A 24,587-nucleotide genomic window follows, 5' to 3' on the forward strand; every position below is an offset into this window, starting at 1 on the left:
AGTTACTATTAGTCCACAATGCCTTCACCAAAATACTTGGGGACTTACATATTTCCAAATTCAGAATTTTGACAATTTTAGGAAAGGAAATTTTAGAACACATATCATATAACACACTGTCAGGGATTACAGAAGTATCAAAAATCAAACATTAATCTTTTCACAGAAAAATATATAAATATTCACATAAACCATGAACAAAGACTATAAATAGCCTCACCTCAGTTTTGGACCAGGCTTTGCTTCAAATATGTTTTAAAAAATTTTTTTTGCTTTTTCAGAGCTTTTTGGACTTTGGAACTGTGGATAAGAAATTGTGGAGAACTATATACAGAGATAGGTAGACAAATAAATAGAAACATAGACATAGATATACATATATATGTATATATATATGTGTATATATATGTGTGTGTGTGTATGTGTGTGTGTGTATATATATATATAGTGTTTTTAAGTGCCTGGCATATAAGTGGTATTGTTATTATTATTGGTACAGATATATCTTATTTCCAAGATGGGGGTCCTCACTTACCAAAGTGATTTTTGACCCACTAATAAGTTGTGACTCACAATCTGAAAAATGCTGATACATAATGATATGTAAATGATTAGCCTGGTCCCTGGATCGTACATAGAAAGCTCTCAATGCAAGTTAAAAGGTGAAAAACACCATCCTATGTTTATTTAAAGTTTTTACCTTTCAAAAATCTTTTAATCACATAGTTGCTATTTATCTTCAGTCACTTTATCAGAAATAAAGTAAATGATTTGTCTCTTGATCTACTTTTGAGAGTTTCATGTCTCAATGATTTTATCTTGAACAGTAGGAAATTTAAACTATTATAATTCACAACTTCCTGTGGCTTTTATACCTTGACACCTAAAATACTTTTTAAGTTTTCTTTATTTTAAGTGAAATAGATTATTTTATTGCACAGATAAAGAAATAGAACTAAAAACTCAAGCCATTTGTCTGAGGTTACAAAATATACTATTTCTATATAGAACTTGCCCAATAGAATATACAGTTTAAGAACAACTTTCAAGCAGTTTATTATTCACTTCTTAAAGTGAGTCAAAGACACTCCTATCTGAAGGCAGCTTACAATCTTTGTGTTTTATTTTCTAGTTCTCTTGGAGATGTTGAAATAGCTGAAGTGAATGTCAAGGGTTTGTTTGTGAAGCTCATTAACTCTTCCCTTGACAAAGAAATGGCAATTGGAGATCATATTCTCCAGCAAAATGTGAATGGACAAACCATTTCTTTGTACCGATTCCTTCCAAACATCGTAATGCAGGCAAATTCCACAGTAACAGTGAGTATAAGAATATAAATACTGTACATTAGAATTGTACAGGACAAACTTGTTGACACTGACAGTCTGTGGCTCAGCACTGTCTCGTTATCACTCTATCTGGATCTGTACTTAAGATGTGATTTTGTTGTTGTTGGTTAATTACCGCACTTTGTCCATCTTCTGGATGTTAATTAATACCCACAGTTAAATTTCCACGGCTGTCTTCAATTTTGTGTACAATATCTTTTGTTTTTATAATTTAACTATTAAAATGAAATTCTTAATTTCCTGAAACCAAGTAAATATAAACCTGAAAAGACAAGCAAAGAGATTATTTGCTTAGAGAACAGGTAATTAGCTCATGCAGGAGGGGTCCTCTCTTTCTCGTTTTTTCCTTTAATCCCTGTAGAGTAGCTGTTTGGTGTTGCATAGCTTGACATTGTATATGATATAGTCATTATATTTTAAAACCTCATCTGTTCAGAAAGATTATGTTGGAGTAACCCTATGACATTTACAAAATTGTGTTCAACTCCAGTGGCATTTGTCATTAACAATTTTATTACAGGTGTGGGCAGCAGCATCTGAAGCAAAGCATCAACCTCCATCAGATTTTCTTTGGAAGGAACAAGACAAGTTTAGAGCAAGTCCTGATTGTATAACAATCCTGTGCAAACCGAACGGTCAAGTTAGTTTCTGGTTCTTAACAATCGTTTTTTAAAAAATATTGTGCTTATTGAGCATATCTGTATTTTTTATTCTTTTTATTTTATACAATGTGTCCAATGCATAAATGTCAGTAAAATTGACTTTATGCCTAAAAGATTATTTTATTGTCAGGTTCTTATAAATTTATTTATTTATTTAATTTCAGTCGTTTTGGGGGAGCATGTGGTGTTTGGTTACATGGATAACCATGTTGTCAAATGGAAGAGCACTCATTAGTTCTTAAGTGGTGGTATTCCATGGTACGTATATACCACGTTTTCTTTATCCACTTGTTGCTTGATGGGCATTTGGGCTAGTTTTTCATAGAATGGATAGTTATCCTTATGTCCCCCATCCTCTTAGCTCACCCAATTTTTTTTATCCTTAAAGCTTGGGAAGAACCATCACTAAATGCCACAACACATCAGGCAAATCAACAGCATTCTCTTCCCAATGTCAAAGGGCCCAAGAGTCACTTACAATTTGGCAAAAATAATTTTGATATCTCATATTCCTAAGAAGCCTCTTCAACTTTCGAAGTCAAGGGAAGATTTAATTTGTGATATTTAGCCTGAAGAGTGGGATAAGGAAGGTACTCCATACAGGTCTTTTCCATTTATTTTTTCATTTCTCAAATATTTATTGATACTCTTCTCTATTTTACAGCTATGCTAAGTACTGGGAATATAACAGATTAAGATCTGCACCAAGGAACTAATATTCTAATGAAAGAGCTTACAGTATTAATTTGAAATGACTATACTTTACTCCTTATAAAATTAAGGGTATTAGCAATAGCTTTGTGTAATTTGTTCCCAGTATTTGACAATTTTATATTTTCACTCAACCTTTCTCTCGGTATAATATTAGCATACATATATATCCATGGACACACCATTAAGGTTCAAAGGTATTTCTTTTTACAACAACAAAAAAGTTAATCCTTTTTCAAAATGATTTTTAGATCACTTTTACATACCTGTGTCTTTTTCTTACCCTCAGTCTAACTTACTATGTCATATAACTACTAACAGAATATGTTAACTAGAATCTATCTCTGAGTTTCTTTTTTGCTGCATTATAATATATGTTGAGACTGACTTTCCCTTTAAAATAGACTTGGCTGATTTCTTAAGAGCCATTTACTCTCTTTCTGCGGGAACAGTTGTTGTTAGATGAGGAGAGCACCCATGAGATATAACTTAGCAGCCTTCACCCACTCAGCTTTAGGTCTCCTTGTGGGCTCGAACTGAATTTTATAATACTTCTCTGATGGGAAAAATAAGGCTACACAATCTAAGTTATTTACTTAGATTAATTTTCACTGATGGGGAAAATAAGGATACACAATGTGAGTTATTTACTCAGCCTCATAAGAAATCATTAGCAAAACCCAGTTTAGGATTAAGGCATTCTTATCTCAGAACTTTCACCATAGTTATCCACTCTGTAAACCAGTTTGTGATTTCTACTTTGTATGTGCATTGCTCCAGGCACTGAGTGTTGAACCAGACAGACCAGGTCCCTGAGCTCCTGGAATGCAGATTTTAATGTTTTCATTTGTTGCAACTGAATTAGGCTTTGTACTTAGACTGTTCCTTTTACCCAGTGATTTTGATGACTTTGCACATATAGAATCAGACCATTTCTGTGGGGTGATATAAGCACAAATAACTGTGCCTGCTAATGAAAGACTAAACCTGACTGATTAATCCATACGGAAAATATTTAAATATATTTCGTATCTGTCAGGAATGGCGCTAGGTGCTAGAAAAAAGAACATAAATATTGCACACTTCTTGTCCTCAAGAAACTCAGAGTCTGCTAGTAGAAATTGATATGTAATAATAAGTAATTGCAATACAGTGAAACAATGCTTTAATAAAATATGGGCAGCCCAGATCGGAAATATCAACTCTGTAAAGGAGAGCATGAGAAAAAGCATTGAGAGGAAGAGCCATGTGTTGTGAATCTGTAGTGGAGAGGAGTTTGCCCACCTAACTTGAACCATGGTGATCTTGCCCCTTTTCACTTTCTGGACTCTCCTCTCTCCATGCTTCTTCACGCACTCTGCTCTAGCCACACTGCCCTACTTCTCATACTACTTTTGCTTTCCAGTGCTTGACTGCTCCTTCATGCCACAGGGCCTTTGTGCATGCTCTTGCCTCTCAATAGACTCTCTTCCCTCCCTTTTTACCTATTAAATCCTACCTGCCCTTCAGAACTCAGCTCAAGCCTTTTTTTTTTTTTTTAACCTGAGTCACATCCCATTGGAAATTCTACCTTATGGTAAAGCCATATGCATTATTTAATTCGACTAGAAAATATTTCCTTTAAATAGGTGGAAATGTGACTTTAAAATCAGCTTGAAACCCTAATGTAAGTATAGAGTTCCTTTTCTAATAAATTCATTTTCATTCTCACTTTAACAGCACTGGATATTACTATCTGCAACCGCCAGGTAAATTTTCCTTAAAAAGACAATTTACTGCCTTCTCATAGACATGCTGAAACACAAACTCAAAGTGTCATCATGAGCCTGGAATTGCTTTCTATTTGTATGTAGAAAATAATCCATATCTTATGGAAAAAGTCACAAAGCCTGTAATCTACTGTCTAAAATAATAGCCAGCTATACAGATCAGAATAGACCCTGTTTCTGGACTTGAATAATATTTTATATTTGTAAGATGGGGCAAAGAGAAGTTATGTTTGGGTCATTTTTAAAAAGAAGCCTAGGCCGGCGCAGTGGCTTATGCCTGTAATCCCAGCACTTTGGGAGGCCGAGGCGTGCGGATCACAAGGTCAGGAGTTTGATACCAGCCTGGCCAACATGGTGAAACCCCATCTCTACTAAAAATACAAACATTAGCTGGGTGTGGTGGTGCCTGCCTGTAGTCCCAGCTACTAGGGAGGCTGAGACAGGAGAATTGCTTGAACCTGGGAGGCGGAGGTTGCAGTGAGCCAAGATTGCACCACTGCACTCCAGCCTGGGCAAAGAGTAAGACTCTGTCTTGAAAAAAAATAAAAATAAAAATAAATTTAAAAAATTAAAAGGAGGCTAAAATAAAGTATGTCTTAGACTACTTTTTGAGTCATCTTGTCACTAACATGGCAGTGTTTAATATTCGATACAGCTACAAATCTTATGGCTTAATATAAAAGTGGCTTTTAGTTTTGCTTTGCCATGTATTAACTACATAATTGTTATTCTACTTTCTCATCTGTAAAGTAAGAGGCTGTATAATATAATCACTAAGATTCCATGAGTCTATGGACCTTTAAAGCAGGGACAGGTTTGCAGCCTCTAAATTACATGTCAAATAATTAATAAATGTCTCATGTTTATCAATGCCTGGTACTTTCCCAATACATTGTTTTGCATTAGACATCCAGATGTGGAACAGACCAGTCCTATACAATAGGAACTTCTTGAAGGGCTGTTTATATATGCCTTATTACATTTGATTCTCAGTAATGTTTCAGTATTTTGGGGAAAAAAACGGGGCTTGGAAAGTTAAATGGCTTGCTTAAGGTCACATGATAAGTAATGTGATAGAACTAAAATAAAACCATATCTTCTAACTCTCAATAATTTTTCTATTGCACTAAAAATAGTTTGTAAGTTTCATGTGGCCAACATTCTAGAGCTGAGGCTAAATTTTATCACATTATCATCATTGTCATCGAAAATTATCTCAACTTCCTACAATACAGGGGAAAATAAAATATTGCCTTGTCTAGGAAAGGTACACATCTCAATAAGGGAGATCACACTTAAAAGATCATGAACATATTTTCAAAATATAATATGTTTGAGCTACTAAAAAGGGAGGATTCGTAACTAATGATCTGTAGCAAAAGTCCATTTTTTGCCATAATCTATGAAAATAAACTTTTTAAAAAAGAATTCATCTTCTTTCTCTGCTAGAAGCTTAGCCTAGCTGAACTGACCTTGTGTTGTCTTTATGTCTATGTTATTTGTCAAGCCAAGCAGAGGGATGTTCAAAGGTTACAGTGTGAAGTCCAAACCTCTAATTTGGTAAACTAAAAACAGATCACTAGAACAAGTAGAATGTTAGGGCACGTTTTTCATGTTGAATAGAAATATAACTGTTAGTGGCTATACGGGATTTTCCTGAATAATTTTTGCACGTGTATGTTGTGCACATGTCACATATTCAGGAAATCCAAACAAACTCCAGCTTCAGTGCTTATGGGTCTCCTTAATACTCTCACCTAGGATTCTAGCCTGAAGAATGTGTTTTCTTGTCCATGTTTCTAGCTCTACTGTCCATTTTCCCATCTCAGATAAGACACACTCACACACACAGTGTCTTAAATGTTTAAAATCTTAACTTTTTCATGTTACCATTACTTTTTGCACGGTTCTTTAGAGTGGTGAAATTCAATAGCTGGATGAATTTTACAACACTTCGATAAAGCAGTTCCCAATACCACCCTCTCAGTTTTACACATGAAGTCACAGTTCAAGTTAGAAAGTAACTTACCTATCTGAGATTATGCTGCTTGTAATTTTCAGAACAGGAAACTAAGGCCGAGATGCGTTACTCTGTATCCTCATCATGTAGTTCGCTAAGCCACACACACAGGTAAATGGCATTATATAGTTCAGTTTTTAAATTCTGTTGTACCATATTTTACATGGTAAATAAAAAACAACTCAAAATGGCTAAGAGACCTAAACGTAAGATCTGAAACCATAATACTGCTGGGAAAGAACATAGGGGAAAAGCTCCTTGACGTGGTCCTTTCCAATGATTTCTTGGTATCACACCAAAGCTCAGGCTACAAAAACAAAAATAAATAAAAGTGGGCATGGAGTATGTCAAGCTAAAAAGCTTCTGCACAGCAAAGGAAACAATTAACAAAATAAAATAGCACCCTACCGACTGGGAAAAAAAAAAGTTGGCAAACCTCATATCTGAGAAGGAGCTAATACTCAAAATGTATGAGGAACTCTTACAACTCAATAGCAGAAAAGCAAATAACCTGATTTAGAAAACAGGCAAAAGACCTGAATAGACATTTCTCCAAAGACATTTAAAAAATGGCCAACAGATATATTAAAAGATGCTCAACATCACTAAGCATCAAATAAAAGCAAATTAAAATCATTATGAGCTATCACTTCACACTTCATAAGGATGGTTATTCCAAAAAAGACAAGAGATATAATAACAAATGTTGGTGAGAGTGTGGAGAAAAGGGAACCCCAGTACATGGTTGGCAGGAATGTAGATTGGTGCAGCCTTTATGGAAAACAGTATGGAAGTCCCTAAAGAAATTAAAAGTAGAGCTACCATACAACCCAGCAATCCCTCTTCTGGGTACATACCCAAAAAAGATGAAATCACCACCTTGGAAAGGTATCTGCACAGCCATCTTCATTGCAGCATTATTCACAATAGCCAAGATATGGAAACAACCTAAGTGTCTGTCAACAGACAAATGGATAAAGAAAATGTAGCTATACACAATGGAATATTATTCAGCCTTAAGAAAGAACATGGAGGTACCTGGAGGACATTATGCTGAGTGAAATAAGTCACAGAAAGAAAAATGTTGCATGATCTCACTTATATGTGGAATTTTTGAAAAGGTCAAACATACAGAGAAAGAGAATAAAACTGGTTCACAGGGATGGGAGCAGGGGAGGAAATAGGCAGATGTAGGTCAAAGGATATAAAGTAGCAGAGATTTGTAGGATGAAGTCTAGGGATCTAGTGTACAATATAAGGACTATAGTTCATGAAATTGTGTTGGGGATTTTTGTTAAGTAGATTTTAGCTGCTTTTGTCATAAAAAAGTAACTACGTGAGACAATAAATACCTTAATTTGCTCCACCATAGTAACCATTTTACTATCTATATGTATATATCTATCTCATAACAGCATGTTATAAACCTCAAATATACATAGCCAACATTAATAAATCATTTTCATTAGGCCATTGCCTGGTACACCCCTATCCACTGGAAGCAAGCGTGGGAAAAATTAGATACTGACGTTGAATTTAACAGATGTTCAGTAGTATCTCCAACATTCCGAAAGCGTGTGTTTCAGTGGACAGCATCTACAACTACAATAACTAAAGAAAAACGAGATCAACCTAAGAAAGATATCTCAAATTATCAGGTGGAACAAGCTCAAGTTCTTCTTAAGAGGTAAGGGTTGTTTGGTTTGTTTGTTTGAATGGGTCCTTCCCACAATTAGTAACTGAGCATGTGGGAACGACTAGATGACAAATGGATGTGTAATGTATAAATTAAATCAATAGTGATTTTTGGAAACTACTATTTTGAATAGAACTCATAGGAAAAGCACGAAAACAGAATGAGCAGGTAAATACTCATAGGGCAATGAAGGCTGGCGATATTCACTAGGTAGTATTGAGACCCCTCTGGCCATTTCACTTTTTTTTTTTTTTTTTTTTTTTTTGAGACAGAGTCTCGCTCTGTCACCCAGGCCGGAGTGCAGTGGCGCGATCTCGGCTCACTGCAGGCTCCGCCCCCCGGGTTCACGCCATTCTGCTGCGTTAGCCTCACGAGTAGCTGGGACTACAGGCGCCCACCACCACGCCCGGCTAATTTTTTTTGTATTTTTAGTAGAGACGGGGTTTCACCATGTTAGCCAGGATGGTCTCGATCTCCTTGTGATCCGCCCGCCTTGGCCTCCCAAAGTGCTGGGATTACAGGTGTGAGCCACCGCGGCTGGCCGCCATTTCACTTTTCATGGGCACTGTTATTAGAGGCAAGGCTGCTGCAGAGAGGTGAAAAGGTGAGGTATCCCCAAGTCTTTAGCAGTGCTTAGGTGGAGGGAGAGGTGCATTATCCAGGAATTTCATCTTGGATCAAAAGCTGCCTATGGACAGAGGTGCAGAATATATTATTCATTTGTAGGCAAATGCTTCTGAAGTTATAATAAAAGTTCTGCCCACAAAGTTTAAAAAGTCATATTCTCTTGGTTTTGAAATATGCTTCCCCTTTAATTGTGCCTTCAACATTAACACCACAGCATAAAATGGCTTTTGAGTTCCATTTAGGCTTTTTTCTTTTACAGAGAGAAGGAAATCCCACCAACCGTTTTCCCCAATCGCAGCCCTTGGTGCCAGAATCCCTATGTCTCTGCACATCCTTACTGTCCTCTGATTGAACCACACAATACATCCACCGCTGGAGGCAGCTTGGATAGACAGCCCAGGTCTCGGTCAACCAGACCTAATCGAGCCTCAGGTCAGTTAAAAGAGTACTTGTTCCGGTGGAGAGTGCGTATGTGTGCATGCACATGTGTTAACTAGTGGGTTAAGTGGTAAAATGTGCTAAGTGTTAAAGATGATTCATATTCTCAAGAATAGATGGCTCTTAAAGGAAGTATTGTTAACCATTCACTTACATTTCCCCTAGCCCAGTGTCTTCCACTGTGCTAGATAAACATCTGTCTTTGATAAATATCTGTTGAATGAATCAATGAATTAAAAGAACAGCGTGGCCAGCAAGAGTATGTATGATTCTTGAAGTTCAATGAAAAACACTTTTTGTTTTTTCATCAGGCAGCAAAAACTGTTCTTACAAGTTATGCTGTGTTGAAAAAAATTCCACCTTTTCCAAACACACTCTAATGTTAATCCCCAATTCTTTCTCCTTCAGAAGTTTCTTAAGTCTTCTAAATAAAGCTTTTAGAGTTAGTATGATTAACACACACTCTGTGAATGGATTTTAGGAAATCCATGCACTTGCTACATTTTTCACAAAATTGTGTGTGTCTATATGATTTTTTCTGGGGAGAGAGTCCATGAAGTTCATCAGATGTCCACAAGTATTTAACAAGAACTGGAGTAGAAGAACATAAAGCCAAGAAGGAACCAGACTCAACTATTGGAGAAAGCCTGTTTAATACACCAGCAATATCCTGGTGAAGTTGTAATGATTCACAAACTTTGACTTAGGAAAGAAGAGCTTGTTTTTTAAAAAATGAAATCTTAAGCGAGATCCCAATATATAAAATGCATAAAACAGATCCACCCAAGGTGAGGAGGATGTAGCAATTTCCACTGCTCATGTCCCCCTTATTCTTCCATTTCTCTTTGCCTGTGATCTTTAAGACACCACGAAATCACAAGATTCTCCATGAAACAATATGACAACCATTGTGTTAATATGCTAGCACATCACTGGGAAATGGCACCCCCAAAATAGTACCTTTTAGCAGTGGAATGATGGAAATTTTGTAAATCACTGAATATATTTCTTTTTCTTTCTTTTTTTTTCCTGCTTAGAATTGTTTTATTATTATTATTATTATTATTATTATTATACTTTAAGTTTTAGGGTACATGTGCACAATGTGCAGGTTAGTTACATATGTATACATGTGCCATGCTGGTGTGCTGCACCCATTAACTTGTCATTTAGCATTAGGTATATCTCCTAAAACTATCCCTCCCCCCTTCCCCCACCCCACAACAGTCCCCAGAGTGTGATGTTCCCCTTCCTGTGTCCATGTGTTCTCATTGTTCAATTCCCACCTATGAGTGAGAAGATGCAGTGTTTGGTTTTTTGTTCTTGTGATAGTTTACTGAGAATGATGATTTCCAATTTCATCCATGTCCCTACAAAGGACATGAACTCATCATTTTTTATGGCTGCATAGTATTCCATGGTGTATATGTGCCACATTTTCTTAATCCAGTCTATCATTATTGGACATTTGGGTTGATTCCAAGTCTTTGCTATTGTGAATAGTGCCGCAATAAACATATGTGTGCATGTGTCTTTATAGCAGCATGATTTATAGTCCTTTGGGTATATACCCAGTAATGGGATGGCTGGGTCAAATGGTATTTCTAGTTCTAGATCCCTGAGGAATCGCCACACTGACTTCCACAATGGTTGAACTAGTTTACAGTCCCACCAGCAGTGTAAAAGTGTTCCTATTTCTCCACATCCTCTCCAGCACCTGTTGTTTCCTGACTTTTTAATGATTGCCATTCTAACTGGTGTGAGATGGTATCTCATTGTGGTTTTAATTTGCATTTCTCTGATGGCCAGTGATGGTGAGCATTTTTTCATGTGTTTTTTGGCTGCATAAATGTCTTCTTTTGCGAAGTGTCTGTTCATGTCCTTTGCCCACTTTTTGATGGGGTTGTTTGTTTTTTTCTTGTAAATTTGTTTGAGTTCATTGTAGATTCTGGATGTTAGCCCTTTGTCAGATGAGTAGGTTGCGAAAATTTTCTCCCATTTTGTAGGTTGCCTGTTCACTCTGATGGTAGTTTCTTTTGCTGTGCAGAAGCTCTTTAGTTTATATTTCTTTTTCATAAAATTGTGTACCATGTAGCTCTATTTCTGAGTTTCCTCATCTGTAAAGATATGATTCTGAAACTGAAGGTCTCTTTAGCAATAAACTCTGTGCATGTGTGTGAACTTTAGATATAGATATAGATATATTAGATAGATGTAAACAACTTTAGCCCTTTATAATCTTTAGTACTTTATGACTTAAATTTGAGGCTTTCAAGAAATACATTAATTTATGTTTTTCTTTAATTAATGATAACCTTCACTAGTTTACTTATTCAGAACAACTTATTTTCCAGAGAAATTTGTTTTCAAAATTTTTGAGGCACTTTTCTATCATATGATGGTGGCAACTCATCTTGATTATTCAATAACATTTGCTATTCAACACAAAACACTTCACCGTATGTGCATATTTTGTAGTAGTAATTCAAAAATAGTTGCTTTGATACCTCTACAGTCTTTATAAATCGTTGTATAACTTTTTTTCCATTCACTTAATTTTCAGTATGAACAGATATACGTCAGAATTGTACGATTTTTTCTTTGATTTCTACCACAAAAGATGGCCACAAAGAAACAGATATTATGAATGATTGGTTGCTGATTGATTGAATCAAGTAATCCCTGAATTACCAGTTCATCTCCTTGAAAGGATTTGTAACATGATTCTTCAAGGGAAAGTTACATGGTTTGTTAATTATCCACTATCTTTTTAATTTGCCTGCTACTGGAAAATTTGCCACCGTTAGCACACACTTAATAGCTGGCAAAGAAAAAAACAGACAAAACAAAAAGTAATTATACTTGGAAGTTGTTTAATCCTGCTCCATTTACCCTAAAATAATAAATAGGCTAGTTTGCTGAGTTACAGAAGAATCTTAGATAGAAAGAAATCTATCTTCTATCTGAAAGTGGTTGCCTTGTTTTAAACTGTGTCTCTCAAATATGCTACAGAGGAGCCTAGAGACTAATAAATAGGATAATTTTAAAGAAACATCTACACACTGTATTTCCAACTTATGCTGAACACATTTTGTTTTTAAAAACATGTTAAAATACAGCAAGTATAATGTTAAAAGCACCCATATATTAATCATGCAGAATGAATGCATGTTAACATTTTATTATATTGTTTCACATTACCAAAAAGAAAAATTCATAAATTTGAAGTTCCCTTTAATTGTATTTGCAGTTCTGATCTGATATTGGAATAAATCATTCTGGTTCTCATTTTATACTTTGTTTACATGCATATGGATCCATATATTATATTTAAAATAATTTGTGTGTTTTTAATTTACATAAATGGCATCATGCTAAATGTGCCAGCTCTTTTTGACTTACTGTAATTTGGGGGATTTAACTATAGTAATATAGAGAGACCTAATTCAGTCACTTTAACTATTATGTAGTATTTCATTATACAAATTTACTGTATCTTGTTTATTCCCCTATTAATGTTTTTCTCATCAATAATGTAGATGGAAAATTTTTTAAATATTTTAATTTTCATTTTTACTTTAAAAAAATTTACCATGTCTTTGAATGCATCCAAGAAAATGTTATGTCTATGGCAATGATTATCCTTGTGAAAGTCTACTTGTGCATACAAACAAAGGTTCCTTTGGGGTTCATACCTAAACTTTTAAAATCTTCTAAAATTCCTACATGTACTTATTCAGTTGTATGGTACCTGTATCTTCAACTTTATTAGATTTTGCTCAACTGCTCTAGGAAGAATTTTGCTAATTTATACTCCCACCAACATAGTAAAATATTTCCCATTCCCCTTATTCTCACCTAACTTTATATTGCCAGAATCTTAAATTATGTGCCAATCTGATGGACATTAACTAGTAACTCATTATCTTAATGTGAAGTTCTTCTTTAATAGTGGTGTTGTGCATATTTTCATATGTAAAAAAATAAAATCTTTCCCTATCTCATAATAATTCTCATAATAATAAAGTTATGTGCTTATATTTATTAATTTTGGGGGAGTATCCATTCCCTCAAGCATTTATCCTCTGAGTTACAAACAATCCAATTACACCCTTCAAGTTAGTTTAAAATGTACAATTAAGTTATTATTGACTGTAGTCACCCTATTGTACTATCAAATAGTAGGTCTTATTCATTCTTTCTTTTTTTTTTGGATCCATTAACCATCCTTACCTCCCCGCCCCGCAAGTCCCCCACTACCCTTCCCAGCCTCTGGCAACCATCCTTCTACTCTCTATGTCCATGAGTTCAATTGTTTTACTTTTTAGATCCTACAAATAAGTGAGAATGTCGTGTGTTTATATTTATTTCTGATAGTTTTTCCAATTTGCTTTTTGTATATGTCTTTAATATATTTGAAGTTGTTTTTATGTATGGTATGAAATACTGACCTCAGATTTCTTCCATATGGAAAACCATTTGTCTCAACACCAGAGAGTGTGTCCATCACATGCACACTGATTTCTAGTACCACCTCCCTCCTATGCTTGGGTCTGGGTCTGTGCTCTCTAGACTGTTCTATTGATCTATCACTGTGCCAATAACACTGTTCCTGTTATTATTGGTACGTAATCATTCTTTTGCTCTCTTCTTGCTCTTCCCTTTCAGTGTGATTTGGCTTTTCTTAAACTTTTTACTCCTCTTTATAAGAATCATTTTTATCAAGTTTCACATAGAAAAACCATCTTGTTGGTAGTGTGATTAAAATGGTAAGAATTTTAAAGGTCATGTTGAGAGAAAGTTGATACCTTTATGATACTGAGTCATGGTATATGAAATCAATTGTCAGTTCATTCAGATTTCTTTCATGGCTTTCATTGATATTTTCTCATTTTTTTCCATAAAATTCTTGTATATCGTTTGTAGATTTCTCACCCAGGCAGGTGTATTGATTTGTTATTATTGTTGCTACTGCTTTTGAAAATGCTATCTCTTTCTATAACTTTTTTTCACTTTTTTAAAGAAGAGGAAAATTATCTTTGTATATTGCTTTTGTTTCAACAAATTTTCTGAACTTTTTAGTTTTGATAGCTTGTAGTCTCATGGGTTTGTTTGCTTGTTTGTTTGTTTGCTTGTTTTTGAAACAGAGTCTGACTCTCTCACTGTAGCTGGAGTGCAGTAGCACGGTATCCGCTCACTGCAACTTTTGCTTCCCTAGTTCCAGTGATTCTCGTGCCTCAGTCTCCCGAGTAGCTGAAATCACAGGTGTACGCCACCACACCCAGCTAATTTTTGTATTTTTAGTACAGACAGGGCTTTGCCATGTTGGCCAGGCTGGTCTCAAATTCCTGACCTCAAGTGTTGGCCCTCCAAAGTGCTGGGATTACAGGCATGAGCCACCGTGCCTGGCCACATGGGTTGTTTTTCCCCCTCTGTATTGTGCAATTGTGTACAAATGACATCCTTTCTTTCCAATGCTTATAAATTTATATCGTGTTCTTGCATTATTGCATTGGCAATAATGCGAGATAGTTCCAATGAGCATGGCCAACTTTGTCTTATTCATATTTTTAATCGGGATGCATCTTAGTGGAAGATTTGCTGAAAGTCACCACTGAGCATTCATTTTGCTGAGAATTTGTTCCTGTGGGAATTAGCACAAATTTGGGGGAATGTTCTGAATTCTACAATGTATGGGGTTAGGAATTTTATTCAGTATAATGCAGATCAAATGCACAGGGCCTCTAGCTAACTTTGTGGCTATGGATTATTAAAGGATTAAATACAATGTGACACTCATCCTGCCCCTCGGTGTTCACAACAAACTAAAATGCCAGAAACCACTCATGGGCAATACATGTTTCTGATGATTTGGGAGTCATGAGAAGAGGTTTCATTAAAGCCCCCTCCCCATAAAAAAAAAAAAACTGTGAGTAGATTCTCCTAAGAATCCTTTCAGCTGGCCCCAAGAGGGATTACCCTTGGCCCCTTACGCCATACACTACCAAAGCTCTTGCCATAATTGCCCTCTTTGTCTCTTTCAGAAGCTCTCACTCCCATAGCTTCAGGAGTCACCATACCTTCTACCAAAAGCCTGATAAGTTATCCTCCCCCTATCCTAAGAGGAATTTGACAGCAGATGTCAAGAGGAAACATTTTCACCTCCTTATAAATTCCACTATTATTTTGACTTCACAAATAAGAATTTAGTAAGTGATGGAGCTAGAAAATTTTCCGCTTTTGAATCTTTTTTTAATGTTATAAAATACATAAAGAACAAAAAAGACACTTCTCTACCCACTTCCCCAAATGAAAAATATTAATATGTTGTCGTATTTGCATTAATTATTTTTTAAAATAAGCATTACATGTCAAAAGTCTCCTAGATTTCTTTTTCTAGTCCTAGTCCTATTCCCCTCCTTTGCTCCCTAAAGCAACATCCATGAACTAGGGATATTTTTTCTTTTTGCTATTGTCTTGTTTTTTGCTGCTTAATGCAAATCTAACTTCAAATTCAAACATTTTTCCACTATCAACTATTGAAGCTCAAAAAACTCAGCTGTAGCTGCAAATATGTATTTCAAACCTATATAACCAAAGCAAATGTTGCAAAAGACAATACTGATTTTTCTGAGTATGACAGATTCTGATATTTCCTACTCTTTTATTTCATTTTAAAATACTTGCCATGACCTTCTAAATTTATTTCATAACCAATAGAGAGGGAAAGATTTGCTGTTTAAGAAACATTGCTTTAGAAATATTTATGAAAAGACGAGAGCAATGGAAAAGGCTCAGGGGAGATAGCATTGGAACTAAGGTATTGAAGGTCGAATAGGAGTTATTCAGGTTGAAAAGAGGGTGGGCAAAGCATTCTGAGTAGAAGAAACAGTACATATTAAAAGCACAAGGAGGCAAGAATAAACTTTGGGTTCAGTGAACAGAGAGAAATTGTATCCGACTGAAATATAAGTAGAAATTGAGGTGTTAGTCCAGAAAGTTTGGTAAGGACTAGATGTTAGAGGTATTTGTACACTACCATGTTAGAGTTTCAACTGTATTATGAAAATACTGAGGAGGCAACAATTGGATTTTAAATAGGTGTTATAGTTAATAGTCTCATATAGTTAGATCTGTGTTTAAAAGAGAATTTTAAAAGCAATGTGAAAAATGAAATGGAGTAGGAAAGATTCCAAACTCTTTATCTCCAGCCCAACATTCTATTCTGAACTTCGGATTTATGAGGCTAATTACTTATAATCTCTAGTTGGATGCCCTACAAGTGTCTCATTCTCAGAATGTTCAGAGCAACTCATCATTGTCTTTCCTTCAAAGTCTGTCATTCCACTGATTTTCCTTATATAAGTGAATGCCATTCAGAAACCCGAGGTATCCTGATGGTCTTTCTCTACTCCTTTTCCTTCCTCAACTCCCAAGTATAATCAATCTTGTTTAGGTATCCTAAACATTTCTTCTCTTACTTAAAAATCTTCATTTTCTCCCCATTGCCCTCATGGTGGAGTCCAAATCCATAAAATTGTTTAAGTATCTTTGAGCCAGGGCTGTCCTATCTTATCACACATTCTCCTTCTTGCATTCTATGCTTTAGTCATCTTGAAGTTCTTTCAGTTCTTCAAACACACCCTGACTACCTCCAGGCCTTCACACATTCTTTCACCCCTCCTCTTTTCATGGATAATTCTTTTTCATCCTTAAAGTTTCACTTATATGTCACTATCTCCAAAGAACCCTTCTCTGGTCCCCACCAAATGAGTTTTTTGCTCCTAATATGTGTTCTCAGTAATATCTTACACTCACCAAGCAAAGCATTTATTGCACTGTATTGTAAATTCTCTTTTATCTCTGGACTATAAGTGTTAAATTGCTTTTATTTTGCTTGTCTTTTTGTCACTTGCACCAAACTCAGTACATGACACATAGGAGTTAATATGTGTATACTGAAGGACAGACTGAAAAAAAGACACTGAAGATTTTTAAATGACATCTCATAGAGTTAGACTGGTATTTTAATGAGAATTTTAGAAGAAATATAAAAAATAAAATGGAATACAAAATATCCCCAAATCTAGAAAAAAAAAGCAGTAAGGAAGCAAAGGATAAGGAAAGAAAGGAACAACAAAAAAAGATTAGAGAGAAAGACTGAGCACAAGTAAGTCTAGTAGAGTTGTAATTTGAATCCCAAAAGGAGATGATGGAGAGGTTGGGACAGAAACAATATTTAAATAAATAATGGCAAAAATTCTCAAAAACTGATACAAAGACATCAAGCCGCAGAATTAAGAATAATAATAAATCCCAAGCAGCATAAATACAAAGGAAACCACATCTATGTACATCATAATAAAACTTCAGAAAACAAAATATGGAAGTCATAAGATAATGGAATGATAGCCTCAGTGTGCTAGCAGAACTTCTAATCCTGAGTTCTATATTGAGGAAAAATATACCTGAAAGGGTGAAGGTAAAATAAGGACATTTTCTGACAAAAAAAAAAAAAAAAAAAACTGGAAGGATTTATTAATGGCAAATCCACACTAAGGAAATACTTCAAATAGAAAGAAAATTATCCCACATGAATGCGCAGAGCTATAGGGAGAAGTAAAAAAAAACTGGAAACAATCAAAACATGAACAAACATAAATGTTTACTACACAAAATAATACTGATGTTGTCTTACAGGGTTTTAAATTTAGATAGAATTTAAATACATGACAACTGTATAGTTTCCTAGGGAGGGCTACCTTCACAAAGCACCACAAACTTGATGTCTTAAAACAATAGAAATTTATTCTCTCACAATACTGAGGCAGAAGTCTAAAAGCAAGGTGTTGGCAAGGCCATGCTCACTTTGAAGACTTTAGAAAATTATCTTTCCTTGCATCTTCTTAGTTTCTAGTCATTGCCAGCATTCCTTGATACTCCTTGGCTTGTTGATCCATCGCTGTAATTTCTGCCTCTGTCTTCATATGGCCTTAACTTCCTGTGTGTCTGTGTCCAATTTCTCTCTTATTTATAAGAACGTCAGTCACTGGGTTCGGGCCTATACTAATCCACCAGGACCTCATCTTAATTTTATTACATCTCCGAGTACCCTATGTCCAAATAAAGTCATGTTCGCAGGTTCCAAGGGTTAGGACACATCTTTTAGGGAGACACAATTCAATCCATTACAACAGAAATAGAACAAAAGTTGGGAGAGGACTAAATGGAGTTAAAGTTCTCTAAATTTTCTGTTTTTCCAATAGGTTGTAAAAATAGCAACTTATATTAGATTTTAATAAATCAAAAATACATGTTGTAATATAGGATGGAAACTAAAAGAATAGTAGAAGAATGTCGGCCTGGCACAGTGGCTCATGCCAGTAATCCCAGCACTTTGGGAGGCTGAGGCAGGCAGATCACCTGAGGTCAGGAGTTCGAGACCAGCCTGGCCAACATGGTGAAACCCCATCTCTACTAAAAATACAAAAATTAGCTGAGCATGATGGTGTGCACCTGTAATCCCAGCTACTCTGGAGGCTGAGGCAGGAGAATTGCTTGAACCTGGGAGGCGGAGGTTGCAGTGAGCCGAGATCACGCCATTGCACTCCAGCCTGGATGACAAGAGTGAAACTCTGTCTCAAAAAACAAAAAGATATATGTCATACTTTCATTATCATTCAGTTAAAAATATATAATTTCCAACGTAATATCTTCTTTGATACATGGGATATTTGGGGATAATATATCACCAAGAAATTGGGTTTATTTCAGGAATGCAAGGCTGGTTATAAAGAGGAAAATTATATAATCATCTCAATAGTAAAAGCATTTGATAAAATATTCACTCCATACCCACGAGAGGAAAACCTTAGAATATTAGGACTAGAAAGAATTTTCTTAATCTGACAAATGATATTTGCAAAACTCCTAAAGCAAACGATATCATACTTAATGGTGAAGTAGGTGCAGTGGTGAAAGATTTTTCCTTGAGGTCCTGAGCAAGACAAGAATTCTCTTTATGATGACTTCTATTCAACATTGTACTAGAAGTCTGCGTGAAATAAGGCAAGAAAAATGAATATACACATACTAATTACCCCATAAACCAGCAATTTCATTCCCAAGAACTATATATATCTAACAAATATATACATATGTGCACCAAAATATACATACAATAGTGGTCTGAGTGACTGTATTTGTAGTAGCCAAGAACTAGAAGCAATCCAGGTGTTCATCAATTATTTAATGGATAAATAAATTATACTGTGTTCATACAATCCCACAGGCAATGAAAATGAATGAACTACTGCTACATGCAATAATATCAGTGAATCTCATAAGCATACTATTGAACAAGAAATGTCAGACAAAAAGGAATGTGTATTGAATGATTTTGCTTATATAAAATTCAAAAACATACAATATTGAACCATGGTGTCAAAGGTCAGAATAATCGTTATCTTTGGGAGAAGAAAGGAGTAATATTTAGAGGTTACCAAAAATGCTTCTAGAACACTGACATGTTCCATTTCTTGATCCAAGTGGTGTTTACAAGTATGTTTTACTGGCTTCACCATGCTGTAAATTATGATTTGTGAACTTTCCTTCATGTATATTATACTTAAATACATTTTATTTTAAAAAACTTAATGAGCAATAAAAACTGGTAAGGGAAGAAAGCATGGTTCCATTAATGAGCATGGACAGCTTATATACTGACAAAGAAGGACAAAGAAAATCTAAAAAAAAAAACACATTGATGAACTCAAAATGAATATTAATAACATGAAGCTTATTCAGTGTAAGAGAAAAACAGTCTTAACCATTAATAAGCTTAAACCCATCATTATGTTGCAGTGTCTTGGGAATTAATTTTAATATAGTTTGTCATAGGCTCAGTCATTTCCAGAAATACCTCATAGCAGAGAAAGCTAATTGCAGCCCTTAAAATATTCTTCCTTTATATACAAGATTCACAGGTCCAGGGAAATCTAGACACATGGCCATCAATAATAAGAACTGTTTTTCTCAGCCTCTGCTGCAAATAGTAGAATTATGTGTCAACATCCTGTATAATGGAATGTGAACAGAACTTGTGTCTACAGTATCTGGATCATGCCCTGGGAGTGTGTGCTCCCCTGTGTCTTCTCTATGGCATGACCATGGGGCTAGAGCTGCCACATTTCAACTGAGAGATGAAGCCATGAGCTGAGGATGGAAGAACCACCCAAAGTGCCCTGTACTGGCACATCTCCAGACTGTTAAATGAGAGAGAAATACTTTTGTTTATGCCATTTTTAAGTTGGATCTTTGTGTCTGAGCCAGATGGCCCATAGAATAATGCTACCATTTCAAGATTTAGTTTCCCTTAATAGGCTATTGGTTAAAAAGAAAACAAAAATCACAGCCAGAACAGACATTTTTAAAGATAATTAGGTGAATTTGAATACAGAATGAATATTAGACATTGAGTCATTGTTCTTTTCTTAGGTGTGTTAATTGTGTTGTGGTTATATTAGTTGTTCTTAGGAGATTCATACTGAAATCTTACTCTCTAATGGTCTGGTTATGTAGGCATATATGATAGATATAATGTGTCTGGGCACAGTAGCTCACACCTGTAATCCCAGCACTTTGGGAGGCCGAGGTGGGTGCATCACTTAAGGTCAGGAGTTTGAGACCAGCCTGGCCAACATGGTGAAACCCTGTCTCTACTAAAAATACAAAATTAGCAAAGTGTGGAGCATGCCTGTAATCCCAGCTACTCGGGAGGCCGAGGCACAAGAATTGCTTGAACCCGGGAGGTGGAGGTTGCAGTGAGCCAAGATCGCATCATTACACTCCAGCCTGGGCAACAACAGCAAAACTCCATTTCAAAAAATAAATAAATAAATAAGATAATGCAAATATGGCAAATATTAATGATTAAATCTGGGTGATAAGTATACAAATTTGGTTGTATTATTCATTAACATTTTCTGTATGTTTAAATTTTTCACAATAAAAATTTGAAATAGTAAAATAAATAAGACCGATTTTTTGATAGAATCTAGTATGTACCAGGAGCTGTTAGAGCACAAAGGCAAGGCCCTGAGTACAGCATGAAGGAGTCGTCAGAATGAAGGCTAATGGCCCTTTAACACAGCAGATAAGTTTACACTGTGTTGCCATTATTCATCCTACATCTAGAGAGAATGTGCTTTCTTCTTGCTCTGATTAGCTTGTAGATTATCGACAATTTTGCCAGCGTTCTTCTGTAATTCAAGTTAAATGACAGAAACTAGTCTGAAGAGAGTATTTTGCATTGTTTCGAGTTGATATTGTGAGCATGTTCAGTTTAATGTACTTTATTTGTTCATGGTTGAATGCGCTTTGCCTATCTTCTGCAATCCATCTCATATACTGCAGTGGAATTCATCTTAATTGTGGACTCTGCACCTGCTACTGTCTTCTATGCAAATGTTATCATAGTAATAATAATGATGATGCTTCTTTGTTTCTGAGTGTGGCAAAGCCACACTGTGAAAAACTAACTGCTAGAAAATAAATAAAAGCAGAACATAGATAACCTTACGCAGGAATGAAACACTTAAAATCTCATCAATGTGAGCTCCACATTAAGATCATATCTATAGAATTTTACTTAAGCTGGACTGTGGGCTCATTATAATTTAATAGATCTGACTTATCTGTCTTAGGATCAAAGTATATTTTTCCCATAAGAAATTGCCTCCAATACAAGTTTGAGATTGAGTTTTTCCTTATATATTCCTCAGATTAGTGTCTGTTCTGTTTATTGATGTTTGCATGTATTGCATGGTTTAAATTTGTCAGACTAGGAATTTGGAATAACATGACATTTCTGTGAATAGGCAGAGTATTAGTCAATATTATATACATATAAACATATATGGCTAAATTAGTCAATGACATAACTAGAAATTATATGAGTTAATGTATAAAAAATGTTAAATGAAAAAAATCTGACTATCCAGAGGGATAGAAAAAACTCATTATTGTATTGGACCACTTATCATCAGACTGAGTAGAAAACAATAATTTGAAGGAACATTGCAAAATACTAATGGGTCCTGTGCATATTCTATTATCAAATAATTTTTCCAAAAAATTAGAAACTTTTATATAAAGGAAAATTTTACTACATCGTATATTCAAAAGTAATAATTTTTCTCTTCCCTTGCTTTCAGAAAATTTAGATTAAAAAGTCACCATGTTTCTGCAGGACTTTTTAAAAAAAGAATAGACAAGTAAGAACAGTTTATGTGCTGCTTCTTACAATTGAAATAAACGTTTCTTTAATGGCTGAATAATGAATTCCAAGGTATTAGTCTTAGTAACAGAATAATTAGGTAACATTATGACCAGATATTTTATTTCAAAACATTTCAATATTACAAAACAAGTGTTTTAAATTGTCCTTTAGTTATGAAAGATTGTAACCTTCTTTACAGAAATAGATGTCCATTTCTTTACACAAGTAAAAAATATGATTTCAGAAATTCAGGGGATTCAGATTAAAGTTACTAGGTGCTAAATGCTTGAGGCTCAAAAAAAAACCCAAAATTGCCATTACCCACTGACATGGAAACAGACAGACACCACCACTACTGACAGTCCTGTCATTCAATTTCAAAAACTTGTAGATGGGAATTTTCTACAAATGTTTGTAGCTCTAAAATATAGAGTACACCATTTCTTGAGGATAAACTTTCAGGGTACAATTGAAAACCTTTGTTCTTAGATTAGTCAGTCTGGAAGGACATACATAAAATATTTACAAGGTCTATTTCATGCCAACAAACTGCTCTAGAAGATTAGCCAGAGTCTTCTTATATCTAAGCCACTGCTTATAGTAAGGAAAATATCTTAGAAGCCTATTTATATTCTAGGTTCATAACTTACTATTTAGCAAGTTTATACTGTGATGTGCCAAACAGCATCCTGATTCTTTAGATTCAGAATCCTATTTGTGGCTAAGAAAATTACCGTGATAATCAGAAACACTCTTCATTTTTGTTAATCTTCCTTGTAGATCACATTTTCACTTCCAGCTTTGGATATTGTTTCTCTGTAATAAAATACCAGCAATTTAACTTGATAATTCTTCTGAGCTTGCATGGAAAAAGAAAGGCTTAGGTATGACTGAGGAGATTTTCGTGTTTTGTTTTGTTTTTTTCCAAAGGAGCTCATTATCGTCTACACCTAGGATATTATTTCGTTTTCTTCTCTTTTGTTTTACAGGAAATAAAAATAACACTCATCTTTGGTCTAGAAGTAATTCGTACTTGGTATCATTCAATTCAACACTATTTCAGTTTGATACACTTGCTTCATATCTGGAAATTATATTTAAACAAAGTGACTTTCAATTCCTGCTTAAGTAGATGAGAGTGAGGAAGGCCACCGTATCTGTCACCTCATTCATCACCAGGCTGGAGTTGACTGACATAGCAGGCGAAGCATCATCCCCTTCTGTCACATCCCTCCTGATGTAGCCGATTGCTGGACATCCCTCCCCTAGCTACTTTGTTGTTATGGCAGTTCTACATATAGAAAGCATTTGAGGAATTTTACACGCTGGTAAAATTATTCTGCAAACCTCCATTTTAAAAAATATATCTTCCAGATGGATATTCTGTGTCCCAAAATTTTGACTAATTATGTCCTGAAATATATGCTTCCTTTTAGAATGATTCATTGGAAACTTGAACTTCATAAGAATCAAATAATACTTTTCAGGTGGTTTTTAAACCACTTTGTTCAAGTCTCCCCTAAATACTATCCTTAAGCCACAAATTTCTTCTTCAAGTGAAAGAAAATCCTTTTGTTGTTAGCTTATTCCACGATTTGTTTTAATATGGAGAAATCAATACTTGGAAAACTGGACTGAACTCTTGCCCTTCCCTACCTATCCTCTCTCCTTTTTTTAATTATTTTTTTTAATTTTCAGGGACTAAGAAAAAGAAGACATCTGAGTCACAAAAGCAATAAGCAGTCAACTCAACCTTTAAGGGTAAGTAACTGTATTGCAAATTTGCTTTCTCCACAGAAAAATAATATGACTACAGTAATTGGCAGAAATGTCTTTGAAAGTCATCAGAACATGGGTTGTCCTTATATATTCCATAGTCACTAATTTTCTGTTAAATATTTATGTTGCCTTTAAAGCCATCAGTTTTTGTCTTCATGTTGAATGATAAGCTTTCTAAGAATGGGAAATTGGAAATGTCACATCTTTACTTTTTGCCACATATCCTCAATTTATCCTTGTTGATGGCTAAGTAATGA

General features: G+C 35.1%; 1 protein-coding gene across 9 annotated transcripts in view; it reads left to right on the forward strand.

Annotated features, from left to right (window-relative positions):
* The window catches only part of LMNTD1 (lamin tail domain containing 1), an 80,126-nt gene that overhangs the window by 20,114 nt on the left and 35,425 nt on the right, over nt 1-24,587 (forward strand). For 7 of the 9 annotated variants that reach the window (XM_063593156.1, XM_055095837.1, XM_055095839.2 and 4 more), the window contains 5 exons: nt 1,133-1,319; nt 1,870-1,989; nt 7,981-8,198; nt 9,094-9,266; nt 24,250-24,312. In XM_063593156.1, coding sequence (XP_063449226.1) covers nt 1,133-1,319; nt 1,870-1,989; nt 7,981-8,198; nt 9,094-9,266; nt 24,250-24,290 — 739 coding nt within the window. In that variant the 3' untranslated portion in view covers nt 24,291-24,312. Of the gene's footprint in view, nt 1-1,132; nt 1,320-1,869; nt 1,990-7,980; nt 8,199-9,093; nt 9,267-12,854; nt 12,911-24,249; nt 24,313-24,587 lie in introns of those variants that run through there. The other 2 variants (XM_055095842.1, XM_055095840.1) reach the window with 2 other exon arrangements.

Source organism: Pan paniscus, chromosome 10 (genome assembly GCF_029289425.2).
Source record: "Pan paniscus chromosome 10, NHGRI_mPanPan1-v2.0_pri, whole genome shotgun sequence".
Lineage (NCBI taxonomy): Eukaryota > Metazoa > Chordata > Mammalia > Primates > Hominidae > Pan > Pan paniscus.